The sequence below is a fragment of the Dermatophagoides farinae genome, chromosome 3, assembly GCF_024713945.1.
Source record: "Dermatophagoides farinae isolate YC_2012a chromosome 3, ASM2471394v1, whole genome shotgun sequence".
Classification (NCBI taxonomy): Eukaryota; Metazoa; Arthropoda; class Arachnida; order Sarcoptiformes; family Pyroglyphidae; genus Dermatophagoides; species Dermatophagoides farinae.
Window position 1 is genome coordinate 6,337,410 of NC_134679.1, and position 16,247 is coordinate 6,353,656.

At 31.0% G+C, this 16,247-nt stretch overlaps 6 protein-coding genes across 8 annotated transcripts; 5 read left to right on the forward strand and 1 right to left on the reverse strand.

The window, feature by feature from the left end:
* The first annotated feature begins 68 nt into the window (after positions 1–68).
* LOC124494423 (uncharacterized) lies at positions 69–3,781 on the forward strand. Of its 2 annotated transcripts, none has more exons than XM_047057586.2 (6): positions 69–375; positions 501–1,340; positions 1,408–1,743; positions 1,809–1,955; positions 2,021–2,949; positions 3,010–3,781. In XM_047057586.2, the coding sequence occupies exons 2-6, from the start codon at positions 741–743 to the stop codon at positions 3,362–3,364; spliced, it is 2,367 nt and encodes a 788-aa protein (XP_046913542.2). In that variant the 5' UTR covers positions 69–375; positions 501–740; the 3' UTR covers positions 3,365–3,781. The 2 variants fall into 2 exon arrangements, with proteins under 2 accessions (XP_046913542.2, XP_075585512.1); XM_075729397.1 differs by having other exon boundaries at positions 69–332.
* Positions 3,782–3,971: 190 nt separating this feature from the next.
* Positions 3,972–4,940, forward strand: LOC124494426 (glutathione S-transferase kappa 1-like). Its single transcript, XM_047057590.2, has 2 exons — positions 3,972–4,357; positions 4,421–4,940. The coding sequence occupies exons 1-2, from the start codon at positions 4,130–4,132 to the stop codon at positions 4,856–4,858; spliced, it is 666 nt and encodes a 221-aa protein (XP_046913546.2). The 5' UTR covers positions 3,972–4,129; the 3' UTR covers positions 4,859–4,940.
* LOC124494425 (phosphatidylinositol-glycan biosynthesis class W protein) lies at positions 4,894–6,545 on the reverse strand. Its single transcript, XM_047057589.2, has 3 exons — positions 5,732–6,545; positions 5,425–5,666; positions 4,894–5,347 (listed from the first exon to the last, which is right to left on the reverse strand). Exons 1-3 carry the CDS (start codon positions 6,461–6,463, stop codon positions 4,930–4,932), a joined length of 1,392 nt encoding a protein of 463 aa, XP_046913545.1. The 5' UTR covers positions 6,464–6,545; the 3' UTR covers positions 4,894–4,929.
* A 487-nt stretch (positions 6,546–7,032) lies between these two features.
* On the forward strand, positions 7,033–11,645 carry LOC124494421 (uncharacterized). Its single transcript, XM_075729396.1, has 4 exons — positions 7,033–8,456; positions 8,519–10,552; positions 10,615–11,255; positions 11,319–11,645. Exons 1-3 carry the CDS (start codon positions 7,145–7,147, stop codon positions 11,220–11,222), a joined length of 3,954 nt encoding a protein of 1,317 aa, XP_075585511.1. The 5' UTR covers positions 7,033–7,144; the 3' UTR covers positions 11,223–11,255; positions 11,319–11,645.
* Positions 11,646–12,565: 920 nt separating this feature from the next.
* On the forward strand, positions 12,566–14,884 carry LOC124494424 (polyubiquitin-C). Of its 2 annotated transcripts, XM_047057588.2 has the most exons (3): positions 12,566–13,009; positions 13,081–13,308; positions 13,381–14,884. In XM_047057588.2, exons 1-3 carry the CDS (start codon positions 12,907–12,909, stop codon positions 14,649–14,651), a joined length of 1,602 nt encoding a protein of 533 aa, XP_046913544.2. In that variant the 5' UTR covers positions 12,566–12,906; the 3' UTR covers positions 14,652–14,884. The 2 variants fall into 2 exon arrangements, with proteins under 2 accessions (XP_046913544.2, XP_075585532.1); XM_075729417.1 differs by lacking the exon at positions 13,081–13,308 and having other exon boundaries at positions 12,698–13,009.
* A 157-nt stretch (positions 14,885–15,041) lies between these two features.
* RpL18A (ribosomal protein L18A) lies at positions 15,042–16,073 on the forward strand. The gene is made up of 3 exons (XM_047057592.2): positions 15,042–15,170; positions 15,398–15,710; positions 15,792–16,073. The coding sequence occupies exons 1-3, from the start codon at positions 15,153–15,155 to the stop codon at positions 15,995–15,997; spliced, it is 537 nt and encodes a 178-aa protein (XP_046913548.1). The 5' UTR covers positions 15,042–15,152; the 3' UTR covers positions 15,998–16,073.
* Positions 16,074–16,247: the final 174 nt, after the last annotated feature.

The window sequence follows — 16,247 nt, forward strand, 5'->3', positions numbered from 1 at the left end:
ATTTATATATATTATAGTCAATATATTGTTGTCGTTGTTGTTGTTGTTATATTTCTCTTTCATTGTAAACAACGGATTATTTTTATTTGTTTGATCGGAAAAAAATAAAAATTCTACTCAATGTTTTCTTAACACTGAATTGTCCTTTGTGATATGATCATTACAATTATCATCAATTTTTTTTTTATTTATTAAAAACCGGTGATTACCGGACATAAATAAATTGCAATCATTATATTTGTGTGTGTGTGTATGAGAATATCGTTTAAATGTTGAATGGATCAAAGTCGTATATGCATTTTAGTCGGACAAAATATTTAGTGATAACCAACGTACGTACTAATGGATCATATGTGCAGATTTGGATAAAAATTGGTATTTGAAATTAAGAATCATTGGGTTAAAATTTAATTTAATCCAATCACTCGATACTCTACTTTTTTTTATTTAATCAATCCAATATTCCAATATATACGTTTGAATGACAAATCAATTTCAAGTGTATCCATCAATCTATAGAATCAATCATCATTGTCATAAGTGGAGAATGATAATCAATTATAAATTGGCCACATGGTTTTTCTCTATCTGATTGTTGATTAATTGATTGGATGACCCACTTCAGAGATCAATTGATCAATGTCATCATCATCATCAATAAATTGATAGTTTACATAATAATCATTTATTATCAACCTTTTCAAAAATAAATTGTTTTCAAAAATTTTGAACCAATTGAAATGTCTATTAGTGGCCTGGTGCCTCATAACAAAATGAATCGAACAATAATCGAAAAAAAAGATTGTATCATCAGAGAAAATACTTTCTTATCATGGATTTATCTCAACTATGAATTTGTTTTCATTTATTTTATTATGTTTATAATTTTATTGTCATCACCTGTGCTTAGTAATGATAGTTTCAATCAAACAATAATTGATTCATCATCATCATCATCCCAACGTTCCAATATCTATTCATCGGCTACAATCATGATGAATGATAAATCCTCAGTAGCAGCAACAGTAGCATCGCCGACAAATATGATCAATTCACCAGTAGATTTATTGAATCAAATTGATACATCGTTGAAAAAATTCACTACATCTAATCCTATGATGAATTTTCGCCATAAAGATCGACGTACAATATCGTCAAGAAATGTGAATAGCATTAGAACTCGTCATCATTCTTTGTTTTGGTCATCATCACCATCATCATCATCATCACTAGTTACAATGAGACAATCACAATCATCATTATCACCATTTTCTGATAATTCATGTCGATCCAATTGCTCGGGTCATGGTGATTGTTATAATGGTACTTGTTTCTGTGAGGTAAATATACTTTTATAAAAAAAATGGCAAAAAACCATAAATTGTTTGTCTGACTAATTGATTTTAGGTTGAATATAGCGGTGGAACGTGTGATCATCCAAATCTTAAATATTATATTTCCTTTTCAACCGTTTACTATATGATTTGTGTTGTATCATTCATTCAGCTTATGTTGTGTATTAATTCAGAGATTGCAAGACAAAAACCACGATCAATAACAAGAGCATTCCGTGTAAACATCCAAAAGGCACTGTATTTTTTCATCTGTATTGCAACAGCAATTCGTGGTTTTTATTTTAGTTCACCATCAAATGGTCAATTAGCATGGACCGAAAGTTTAATGTCTGCCTATTATCCAATACTGATGAGTGGATCATCATTGTTGGTCTGTTTTTGGGCCGAGGTATGTGTATTTTGTTGATTATTGTGATAGTTTGGAAATTGTTGTATTGACGTATTATATTACAGGTTTTCCATTTGGATGCCAGTGTTGAACAATCTCATTTTTTGGACAAATCTTTTTTCGGATTCATTCTATTCAACGGTATTAGTTATTCACTTTATCTGGCTGAATTTCTTCTATTATCTTTTACGAATCCTACAGATACTGACAAGGTAATGATTGTTCATTTGAATCAATGTTTTTTAATCTCAAGCTTTTTATTTCTATTCGATACCAGGGTTTTTTCATGAGCATATTCAACAGTATCTATGCATTCTTAATGCTTGTTGTAGTCGTATTCTTTCTCATCTATGGTGTTGAAGTTTATTTCAAAGTTCGTGGAGCATTCGCTCCTGATCGTGAAACTGAATCATCCGAATCGATAAGCGCCGATATTTCACAATTGCAACAATCCCGTTTAGGATTGATTTCACAAGCCGTATTATTGCTGGTGACAATTTTATTTATGCTTTCCGAAGTATTCGGTTTCCTTTGGAAAGATAAGGTTGCAGTTTTATCACGAAACTATCATCAAGTCATGTTTCGGGTGGTTGAATTTGGTGTTGCATTATGGTTTCCTTGTGTACTATGGAATTGTATACAGCCTGAACAGCTTTGGATTCTGAATCCACGAAGAATACTGAAACGAAGACAATCACAATTTGATCATCGATCTATGAAATCTTTGGATGATGATGATAAATGTCGTTTGGCAAATCAAAGTGTGGCCGAATCGGAATATCTGGTGGGAGGTCGTTTGGATGCTGCAAAAAGCATGACCACCATACCAGAATGTTGGATTTGTTATGAAACAGCTTTATCGAAACCAGAAGCCGGTCCAATGATTCAACCATGTTTATGTCGAGGTGATGTATCGGCTGTACATCATAGCTGTTTACTACGATGGCTAATGGAATCATGTTCAAGTTCTACTGCTCCGGTTTCCTGTAAAGTTTGTGGCAGTGCTTACAAGGTTGAACATTCACAAGAAACTGTTTGGCTTCCAGCCGGTTTAACCATTGCTCATTGGTTTAAGACTGCTACCATCATAATGATCATGTGTTGTACGCTTGGTGGTTCCATCATGATCGTTAAGCTATTTCATCATATGTACGTCAAAATGATATCGGTTGGATCTGCAATTCTGGTCGAATATATTTGTCTCAGGTAAGGGATATGGTTCCATTTCATTCTTTTTTTTACATACTATTCAATATCTCACTGTAGATTTCTTGGATTCAATATGATTTCGGCTTATCATCGAGCCAAATTATCTGCAATCAAAATTATGGGACGACGAATTCAGATCAATCAACAACAAAATCAAAATATGAATAATAATCATCTAAATGATAATGGTGGTTCAATTGTTGAAGAATCATCATCGGTAAATTTTGCAGTGGCCAAAGAACAGGAAACGGTTCATACGAACAATACAAAAAATCATCATAACGATAAACAATCACATTCACAAGTAGAATTGGTATATATGAATCATACCGATAATAATTCTAATGATAATAATATGACAATTATTACCAATAATAATCATCATCATCATCATCATCGATCAAACATTTAAATGTCGGTAGTAGTGAACAATCATTAACCGTTCAACAAGCGTCAATAGTTACTGTTTGTACAGAATCTAGATTATGTTGATGGCAAAACTGTTGAAACCAAAACAAATCAAATCAATAACTATGTAGTGATATATTTTGTTCGAGTGATCATTATAATAATTAATGGCAATCAATTAGCCATGATTATGATTTATTTTATTTATCATACTTACCGAAGCAATAAGTCTTTCTGTACATATTTATAATTCATCATTGATTTATATTCTTATTATTTGAACTTTGATTTTTTTTAAATGATGATAATGATGATGTTTGTAAATTAGCCACAAATCCAAACCTATCTATATATATAGAGCAATGTATCCGATAAATAAATTCCGGTGAAAAAGTGCAAATAAATAATCAATTGAATTGAATTCGAATACAAAGTTTTTTTTTCTATTTTCCTTATGATTTTATGGAAATAGCTATGTAATGCTATGCACATTATTATTGGTTGGATAAAAAAAAAAGAGCCGCCCATTCTATACAACCTTGAATGATGATTAAATTTTAATTGATTTTGATGATGATTGTTTTAAGTACAATAAATATCCACCGCCATTCTATGATGAATAACATACTCAGACGACTATTTTTCAAGTGTTTTTTTTTCTCTCATATCAATCAATAAAAATAGCTTGTACTATTGTTTATCCGTGTTAGTAACAATAATCACACTTGAGCGATCACAATCGTTTTAACAATAAACAACACAAGACAAGATGACAATCGTTGAATTTTTCTTTGATATTCGATCACCATTTTCAAGAATTCAATATGAATTACTTATTCGACAACAGAATCATTGGAAATCAATGACTCAATTACGAATGACGCCTGTTTTGATTCGAAATATTTTCGAAGCATCGGGTAATTTATCTCCGGCAATGAATCCAGCAAAACTAGCTTATCTTACACGAGATTTGGTTATGCTAGCCGATTATTACAAGGTAATTGAATTGTTTTTTAGATTTTAATTTTAAAAATTGTCATTACCGTTTGATAATGATCAGATGAAGTATGCCACACCCAAGGAATTCCGCAAAATTGTCACAGAATCTCCGATGGCTAACACACAGTTATTCTTGGCGGCCATCCAAAATCATTCGGATGAAGCTACATTTAATCGTTTGGTGGGTGTTATTTTTGATGGTTTTTACCAGGAATCACCACAACAAGTCTGGCAAGTTGATGTTCTACGACAATTGGCCATGAAAGAAGGAATAGCTTCTGATGTAGTTGAAAAAGCTATCAATGTAATGGAAAGCGATGAGAATCGAGCTCAATTGGAGAAAAATACTAAACGACCAATCGAATTGGGTGGATTTGGTCTTCCAATCACTCTAGTGCATAGTGATAATAATAATGCCAGTTGGGTTTTCGGTTCAGATCGTATGCACATTATTGGTCATTTGTTGGGTGAAAAAGAACCACCCATTCTTCGATCTTAATTTTTGTTTTTGATCATTAAAAACAAATGACAAAATTTTTTTGTTTCAAAAAATAAAATAAAGAAATTTATTTAACGAAAAATTTTATCCAAAATAAAACCAGAAAATGTAAGAATAACACCATACAAATGAATCAATAACACAGACATTACATTGTTCATGGCCATCGTATCAATGGTAAGATTGACGAGGCCTGTTATAAGATTGGCTATCAAAAATATCAATAATCCTTTTCGATTGATGACGGTAAAAACCAAACTTTCATAATCGGAAAAATTCGGTTTAGCTATCTGTATCCAAAGGAAATAGACTAGTTCAATCAAAATGTTTAAACATGCACAACAAATGATAAAACAAATGAATGACATATTTGCTTCACGTCGTGATACTGGTTCCAATAGATGATGAGCGGCAAACATTATTGCCAATGATTGTAAACCAATGATTATGATTTGCATGCTAATCGATAATAGTTCGGAAACTTTTTCTCTGTAAAATTCAAATGTATCAATTTTATTAAATTTCTTCATTTGGTTTCCATATTACAATCAATCATATATACTAACCTTTTTGGAATGTAATTTCTACCCAATTGAACGAAAAATAAATAAATGGAAATGAATCCTGGCAATGACAATAGTCCTTCTTTGTTGGCTGTGAATACATTCAATGTACGATTCGATGAATCCATTATGAATTCGGTGCCAAATATTTTGAGCATCATTTGCTGTACAATCATCACCATTATCGATACAGCACAAAGATTGATTCTACTACCAAGAAAGGCACATAAAATTGAAGATAGAATCTATTTTTTTAGAACGAAAAAAAAATTGTCAAATCAAATGAAAACACATTTCAGATTAATATTACCTTGACAAAACTGATTGTAAAGAAAAAATTCCAATGAACACCATATTCAGTAACATGTTCTTGATAGTTTACCGATTTGACTGCTGCCAAACGAATGAATCCAATCACCAATAATGGAAATGAAGAGCGTAAAGTTTTCATAAATCTCGCTATCAAAGAAACATTGCTATTTATCAACCGAGATTCTGGAGACAATGCACCATTGATGGCGATGAAACAACCGACACCAACGTCCATCAAACTCCAACCGTACATTTCTGTTTTGGAAAAACGGCGATCAAATGAGCGAAAATCCACGGCAAATATGGCTAAACATGTGGCCAATAATAATGATGACATCATATTTGATATGTATGGAAATCTTTTTGAATCAGGATACTGTATTGATTGTTGGCCAATGTTTCGCCAACAAATACGTTTCGAATTGTACATGACATAAATGGAAAAATTGAACAATATCAATACTGAAATGGTTGTCAATAACAAAACAATGTGATCATGCCAGACGGTTACAGCCATAATGAATGGTGAATATATCATCAAAAAATCGATGATAAACAACAGAATGGGCCATGTTTTTCGTAGATTTGGAAAAGCAAATATAAACGATTCGTATAAAATATGAGAAAATTGAGCGATTATAATCAATTGAAATATTTCCCAAGGTCCATTACTGCCATGATTACCATGGATAAATTGTTCACGACGATGTTTCAGCTCTGCATTCATCATAATTATTCATTGAAAAAAAAACATTGATCAAAAAAATCAACAAAACATCAAATACCTATATCCACCTAAAGAGCTTTGACTTGGACTATTTCAATTGTATTTTTTTTTAATCATCCAAATTCAAAATTTTATCATTGGCCTTCATGAATCTTCAATCAAAATATATATTATTGGCTAAATTTGAATTCCTAAGCGAAAAAAAAACAAATTTTAAGAATAAATTAAGTCAAGATTGATGATTACGGTGTGTCAGTGAACTTGAAACAGTAGTAGCAGCAAAAACAAAAATGAAGATTTTGATTATTAAATATATAACCAGTTTGAATCTGTTCACAATTTAAAGAGGGAAAACATTTGTTATTTTACCATTTGTTGTTACATTGAAACATTCAAAATGATCACATGCATGTGTGATTTTTCCATAAATAAAATGTACTCATTTGTTTAAATTCATCAAAATGGTGGTGATTTCTAGTGCAAAAAAAAACAAAAATTTATCGGAAAAACAACATTTGATTCGCTTGTTTTTGGTTATGTGAAAGAGCTTATCAGTGATCTTTATATATATAAAAATCAAAATATTTCAAGGGATAAGTCATTTTTATTTTTGTTCATTCACAAACGACCATCCTTTTTTTAAATTGTCGGATTTTTTTGTTTTTTTTTTTTTTTTTGCTGACAATGGAAAATTTTTTAGACCCTCGGCCACCAAATCAAATATCCATTGCATGGCGTAATCTTTCCTATGATGTTAGTGGATCCGTTTTTCAACGATCCACAAAGAAAAAATCCATTTTAAATTGTTTGAATGGCCAATTTCATTATGGAACTATGAATGGTTTATTGGGACCAAGTGGTTCCGGTAAAACAACATTATTAAATTGTCTTAATGGTATGATTAATAAATCGGGTCTGAAAAATCATTCGGAAATTTATCTGAATAAATGTGAAAATAATTTACCATCCATACGTGTTATTGAACAACATTCACATGAAACCGTTATTATTCCGGGCATGAAAATTCGACATCTATTATGGTATTCATTTTGTTTTAAAAATAATCACCAACATCGTGAATGTGATGAACATATTCGCAGTGTTATAAAACAATTATCATTACCGGAATCGATTCTTGATAATCGATTTGATCAATGTTCCGGTGGTGAACAACGAAGAATTGTTATTGCACAAGAATTGATGTCATTATCACCGCCATCGTTTTTATTCATTGATGAACCAACCACAGGATTGGATAGTAATTCTGCACTGTTGGTCATGCAATGTTTACATAAATTGGCTAAAAATAATCAAATGACCACCATTGTGGTTTCAATTCATTCACCAAATTCAGATATTCTGGAACTTTTTGATAAAATCTACATATTAGCTAAAGGTGGTGTTTGTATCTATTCTGATGCACCGAATCTGCTCGACGATAAGATCAACATTGAACGAATGGATCAACAACAGCAAAAACCGCCAATTGAAGAATATATGAAAATTGCTTGTAATAATATCAATGACAATGATATTGTTCGTCGTTTAGCCATCGATGTGAATCGTGAAGAAAACGAACGTCTCACACAATCATTTATTGTTGATCATGAACAATTACTATTTCAACGAAATTGGATTATTATGCAAAATAGATCATTTTGTTTTCGAGATTTTTATCTACAATTTTATCGAATGTTTCACATTGTATTCTTGATACAATGGAGACAGTTAATTACTTTTCTACTATTTTATGCAATAAGTATACCATTCATTGCATCATTTTTTGATTCAAATATTGTTCAAACAAATATTTGTTATGATGATGAACGTACAACAAATCAAACATGTTTGGATCGATTACAAAATGAAGCCACTATAGATGATTATAAAAAATATCAATGGTATTGTCAAAGTATATCTGGATTTTCAATCATGTTGGTCAGTACAGTGGCTTTTACATCGTTGCTAAGAATTTTTCGTCATGAACATCGTAATCGTAAGTTGATAATCAATGAATCAAATTTTGAATAATTTTTTCTTCTTGTAATTCATTCATAGAATGGTATAGTACAAGTGTATTCTATATAACAACGTTGATGATTCGATTCATTGAATTAATTATCATTGCTATTCATACTGGAATAATCATCTATTTTAGTGTTGATCATAGCCATGTTGATATGTCAACAGTGAATATTGACCGTCTATTACATTTTATCTATTTCATTTTCATCAATATCGTCTATTTACAAAGTTTTGGCCATTTATGGAGTGTAATATTCATACAACATGTTGAACTGGCCATTCTTATGGGAATGTTTTTCTATCAAACATTTCTATTATTCAGTGGTTATGTACTGAATTCATCATTAATGATTGATGATGATATTTTTTATCGTTTATTATCGGGATTAATAGCTGGAAAAATTATCTCCAATGGACTGATGTATTCATTTTATGGTTTAGATCGTGATTGTCAAAATCAACGAAAATCATTTGTATTGGAAGATTTTGGTGTAAATATTGATCATGTTTATCTTGATGTATGGAAATTAATCATTCAAATTATTTTGCTAAGAATATTGAGTTTTCTATTACTTCGTTATCATTTTGGTGAAATAACCATTTGGATATTTACTAAACGTAAACAATTTAATCAACAACAACAAAATGATATACATTGTTTACAAAATGATGATAAACAACCAAATATTGATCCATCATCAATCGATATCGATTTATCTGTTATAAATAATCAACAAAGAATGAAAAAAGAAGCCGAATTAAATTTTCAACATTTTTCACGTGATAAAATCATCATTGGTTGGCGTTCATTATCGTTGTTTGCTAATGAATCAATTTATGAAACACGTTCAATTAATGATACCGATGATCGATTAATATTGAATAATCTAAATGGACAATTGAAATTTGGCACCATAAATGCATTGATGGGTCCATCTGGCTCTGGGAAGACATCATTATTGAAAATCCTGAATGGACAATATAAAACACGATTAAGTGATGAAAGTGAATTTTTTCTTAGTAAATTTATGCCAATTAATACATGTTATATAACGCAAGAAATTTCTGGACATTTATTACCCGGTCTAACCGTATTACAAAGTTTAATATTTGCATCACGTTTGAAAAATTCAAATGAATCAGCTAATTCAACGATTAATCATGAATGTATTGCATGGAAAATTTTACAACAATTAGATATGAATGATGTTGCTCAAACATTTGTACAGAATTGTTCAGGTGGCCAACGAAAACGGCTAGCCGTAGGTTTGGAATTAACATCTCTACGAATGCCAAATTTAATCCTTATCGATGAACCAACAAGTGGATTAGATTCAAATTCAAGTGAAATTGTTATCACTTGTTTACGTAGAATCGCACATGAACATAATGTTACAATCGTTACATCAATTCATCAGCCACATACAGATTTATTGTTAATGTTTGATTCACTTTATGTTCTGGCTTATGGTGGACGATGTATATATTCTGGTCGATCAATCAATATATCACAATATTTACAAAGAATTGCCATTCCACAATCGAAAATGTTTCCAATTGAAAAATTGCTACAATATTGTAGTCAAGATTCAAATGATAATCAAATCGTACAGCGTATGATTGAAATGACAAATCAGGAAATCATTGATAATGGTGGACAATTATTACCACTGCAAACTCAGTTAATAATCGATGGTCTACAAACAAATCGTCACAGATTTTCATTGACATGTTCAAAAATATTATTTCATCGTAATTTATTATATATAATTAATTATCGTTGGAAAATGTTCTCAATGTTCATCATATTTCCGATCCTGTTGTCATTAGTGTTACGACATTTTTTTCCAGCCAAAATTGCCATTGAAAATGGATGTATAAATCTGGAAGATGATTTTCAAAACATTTTTTGTATGAATTCAGATTTTGAAATCCGAAAAAATGATCTACAAAATAATGTGTTATATAATTATTTTTTATTTTTTACAATAATGAATTGGATTCTAATACAGGCTAGTGTTATTTTTTGCATCGATATGATCTATTTTCATAATGAACATCGTAATGGTAAGAATTTGACTGGATTTTTGTAAGATAAAATTGAACTAAAATTTTTTTCTTTCATATAGGTTGGTATAGTACAGGAATGTTTTACTTGGTTAAATCGATAACGGAATTCATACCGATAATTGCAATAATATTGATCAATGCATTCATATTTGATATTTATGAATCTATAAAACCGGGCATCTATGTATGGATCGTAATATTTTTTCTATTATGTTCATTGGCCATGCAATCAATTGGTCATTTATTATCAATAATAACCAATGGCAATTTCAACTATCTTGCACCAATTATTGTTGGAGCACTTGTATTGAATTTTTTATTATCAAGTTATTCATCACCAATACAACATTTAAATTATTTTTATAAATTTTTGGCCAATTTTTCACCACTTCGTTTTGGTTTTGAAGGATTGTTATTATTGCAATATGGTTTCAATCGTTGCCACAGTGATAGGAAAGAAATTCAAATTATTCTCCATCAATTTGGCATTGTGAATGATGAAGAATATTTTTATACCTGTATATTGATGCTTGTGTTTAACATAATTTTTCATCGTTTCATTACATTTTTAGTATTAATGATCAAAATGAATCCATATAATAATCGTCGTAAACGTTCAGAAAGAATTCTTCGTCATCATAATGATTTAATTACAAAGAAAAATTGAATTCTATCTACCTGTGCCTGTAAATATAAACCGGTGAGTATATTTTGAATCGATTCCAAGATATTTGATTTGATACATTCTTATTATTATTCTTAGAATCACATGGATTGAATTGAATCAAAATGAAGAAATTTATTCATTTTTTTGGAAATGATGTGATAGAAAAAAAACTGTTTGGTGCCCCGTGATGATTTCATCAATTTCTTGACATTTTTTTTTGTTATAAATTACACTCTATGGTTGGAATGATGTGATTGATTAATCATCATCAACATTGAAACGTTAACAAGCAATATACATATACATCTCAATATACGATCATATGACGACATTTTAATTTGAATGACATTTATATGACGCCTTTTTTATGATCAAATGATGATGATGATGATTTTTTTCATTAAAATCCATATGGATCTTTAACAATTTTTGTTTTGTTTTGTTTTTGAAACGCAATCAAAAACGGATTTCATTCACCCGTGAGCGGATAAAGTTCAAAGACCATACTATGTTACCATGTTTAAAAAAAATCCTATATCATCTATAGTTATAACGCAATTTAACTTCTTCTCGAATATAAACACACGAATCATCTAGCAAAAACAAAAGATCAAGGAAGAAAAATCAAGAAAATTCTATAGTTATAAACATACACAAAATGGTATATATAGTTTGTGGGTGTGTATGTATCAAAAAAAAATATGAAATGAAATAAAAGAGGATGTCATTACTGCTTCTGCGTATTATATTTTGTATAAAATGAAAAAAAACGTTTATCAATAATAATCATTGAACGGATACAAATGAAATACACAAGTGCAATAAAGTTTTTTTTGTGTAAAAAAAAATAACGATTGTGCCCATGGGCAACATTTAGACCCCCCCATCATACATAATGTACACGAGTACACAAACACACACGTAATTCAATAATAATCATTCGATTCGATTTTTTTTCTGCCCTTCTTTTTTTTCCTCTTGTTTCGCCCTTTTTTCACCACCACCACCACCACTACTACTAAAATCCGAACCACCACCTACTTTTTTTTTTCCTCAATTTTTGTACATGCGCACTATATGCATTGAAAAAAATTACATTCGTTTCTAGGTTTTTTTTCTAAGAAATTTTAAAATTGTGATAATGTGATAGATTTGTTATCACTAATTTTAATTTTAATTAAATTTTATTATTGTTTTTTTTTATTGATTACATTAATAAAAAAAATGATTTAAATTATTTTTAAATTAAATTTAAAACAAAAAAAATGATAATCTTATCGATAATATAATCGAGCACACATCAACAAAATAAGCGAGTAATAACTGTTTTATGTGTTTTAATAAGTAAAACAAGTATGGCGACACAATCGAACAATGAAAATGAGGAGGATATCGAATAGTAGTAGTGGTCAATAGTATTGGTGCAAAACAAGGCCATAATTTTTTATTTAAAAGCGATGAACAAAACGCCATTACTACATCATTTGTGATTTTTGTGTTAAGCTTGTTTAACGAATTTTTTTCTTCGACTCGTTTTTTGCTCTCTCTCTCTCTATTTCTATCTTGTTTTTGTGTGTGTCCTCGATTACAATTTTATTGCGTCGTATTTTTTCATCATTCAATCCAATTTTAAACAAATTCTTTTTGCTGTTTTGAAATTTGCAATTCTATTATCTCGATAATCATGCAAATCTTTGTGAAAACTTTGACCGGAAAAACCATCACTTTGGAAGTGGAACCATCGGATACCATCGAAAATGTTAAGGCCAAGATTCAGGATAAAGAAGGTATGTACTTTTTCTTTGTGTGTTTGATTCATAAATTGCTCAACATTGCATTTTCATTATATTATTTATAGGTATTCCACCAGATCAGCAAAGATTGATCTTTGCTGGAAAACAATTGGAAGATGGCCGTACATTGTCCGATTATAACATTCAAAAAGAATCGACATTGCATTTGGTACTTCGTCTTCGTGGTGGTATGCAAATTTTTGTGAAAACATTGACTGGCAAAACCATTACATTGGAAGTGGAACCATCGGACACAATCGAAAATGTTAAGGCTAAAATTCAAGATAAAGAAGGTAAGGTTTTTTCTATTAGTTCGTTTTCATCATTGCTCACTTTTCTTTCGTTTCCCTTGAATTCTAATACAGGTATTCCACCAGATCAGCAACGTTTGATCTTTGCTGGCAAACAATTAGAAGATGGTCGAACTTTGTCCGATTATAATATTCAAAAGGAATCTACATTGCATTTGGTATTGCGTCTACGTGGTGGAATGCAAATTTTCGTGAAAACATTGACTGGTAAAACCATTACATTGGAAGTGGAACCATCTGACACTATTGAAAATGTCAAAGCTAAAATCCAAGATAAAGAAGGTATCCCACCAGACCAGCAACGATTGATCTTTGCTGGAAAGCAATTGGAGGATGGTCGAACTTTGTCCGATTACAACATCCAAAAGGAATCCACCCTTCATCTCGTATTACGACTTCGTGGTGGTATGCAAATTTTTGTCAAAACCTTAACTGGTAAGACTATTACATTGGAAGTCGAACCATCGGACACGATTGAAAATGTGAAAGCAAAAATCCAAGATAAAGAAGGTATCCCACCAGATCAGCAACGATTGATTTTTGCTGGTAAACAACTTGAAGATGGCCGTACATTATCTGATTATAACATCCAAAAAGAATCTACTCTCCATCTTGTCTTGCGTCTACGTGGTGGTATGCAAATTTTTGTCAAAACATTGACCGGCAAGACCATTACATTGGAAGTCGAGCCATCCGATACCATTGAAAATGTGAAAGCTAAAATTCAGGACAAAGAAGGTATCCCACCAGATCAGCAACGGTTGATCTTTGCCGGTAAACAGTTGGAAGATGGCCGAACATTGAGTGATTATAATATCCAAAAAGAATCCACCCTCCATCTTGTCTTACGTCTACGTGGTGGTATGCAAATTTTCGTCAAGACTTTGACTGGTAAAACAATTACATTGGAAGTTGAGCCATCAGATACAATCGAAAATGTGAAAGCCAAAATTCAAGATAAAGAAGGAATCCCACCAGATCAGCAGCGATTGATTTTTGCCGGTAAACAGTTGGAAGATGGCCGAACCTTGAGTGATTACAACATCCAAAAAGAATCCACTCTCCATCTTGTGTTACGTCTTCGTGGTGGTATGCAAATATTCGTAAAAACTTTGACTGGTAAAACAATCACCTTGGAAGTGGAACCATCGGATACCATTGAAAATGTAAAAGCTAAAATTCAAGACAAAGAAGGTATCCCACCAGATCAGCAACGGTTGATTTTTGCCGGTAAACAATTGGAAGATGGCCGTACTTTGTCCGATTACAACATTCAGAAAGAATCCACCCTCCATCTTGTACTGCGACTTCGTGGTGGAAACTAAAAATGATAATGGATGTCATCAAACCATCTGTTATTCGACAAAAAAAATTAAATTCCACTATATCATTTCATGATGAAAAATCCGAAAATTGTAGTTTTACAGTCAATGAAAAAAAAATTAAATTTAATTTGTAGTAGTCAAATTCTTTATCTTTGTGTGTAATTCCATCATACATTAAACATTCATAATTCAATTCAATTCAATAAAAAATCGAAATTGAAATTTTGAAAAAATTTTTAAATTCTTGAGTTTTTCTTTTTGTGATAATTTCAATGAAAAAATCTGAATAAAATCCATTGGGAAATATTCCTGGCAAATGGAATTGAACGTTTAATGGAAAGTTTTTGGAAAATTTTAGAGCATGCGTGTGCGCTTTACATGTGGCATGTTATTTTGTGTAAATGTTCCTGTTTCCTGTGGCTGTGTGTGCGTGTGTCTTTGAGTCTTTTTTTGTTTTCGTTTGGTAAACATTCGATTTAGTTTCGAAAAAATTTTGAAAAAATGAAAGCTTCTGGTGTGGTAAGTTTTAGATTTTGTTTTTGTCATTTTTTTCGATAAAAATCCATCTTGATTGTTCAAAATAATAAAAATAATTTTCATAATCTTTCATTTAATGCTAACCATTGTTTGTTTGAAGGAAAAAGCTCAGGTTCTTTTCTATTTCTGTCAATTTTATTTTTGTTTCTCGAATTTCTTTTCATTCATGGATTGATTAATTAATTCTTGTTTATTATCTATATCAATAGCTCCGTCAATACCGAATCATTGGCCGACATTTGGTTAATGATAATAATCCACATCCACCATTGTATCGGATGACTATTTTCGCTCCCGATGCCATCATTGCTAAATCACGTTTTTGGTATTTTTTGGCTCGTTTGAAGAAAATTAAAAAAGCTAATGGTGAAATTGTCGAAATCAAAGAGATACAAGAATCGAATGCGGCTAAACGTGTAAAGAATTATGGTGTATGGTTACGTTATAATTCACGTACCGGTAGCCATAACATGTATCGTGAATATCGTGACATTTCCACCAACAATGCTATCACTGCTTGTTGTAAGTATTTATATACATTTTTAAAATGTTTAAATAAATTTTTATTTTGTAAATTTTTTTCAATTAATAAAATAAAAATAGATCGTGATATGGGTGCTCGTCATCGTGCACGTGCCGATTCTATCCAAATCATCAAAGTGGAAGAGATTGCCGCCAATCAATGTCGACGACCGCATATGAAACAATTTCATGATTCAAAGATTAAATTTCCGTTACCGAATCGGATTAGCAGAAATTTCCATAAATCTCGTTTCACAACACGTGTTCCACGGGCACGACTTTTGTAATTTGTTTGATTTCTTTCTTTTGAAAATTCATATAATTTTGCAAAAAAAAATAAAATGATGATATCTTTTTTTTCGGTTGAAATCAATCAATAAATGTGAAAGTTTTAATTTTCAAAAAAAAAATTCACAAAAATTGCAGATTCAGATTTCACTGTCATTCTCGTCGGAAGATGGCGCCAGTGTCTTGGCGAAAAAAAAATTCGAATTCTCACCGCTTTTGATGATGATCATGATCATGATGGATGATTAA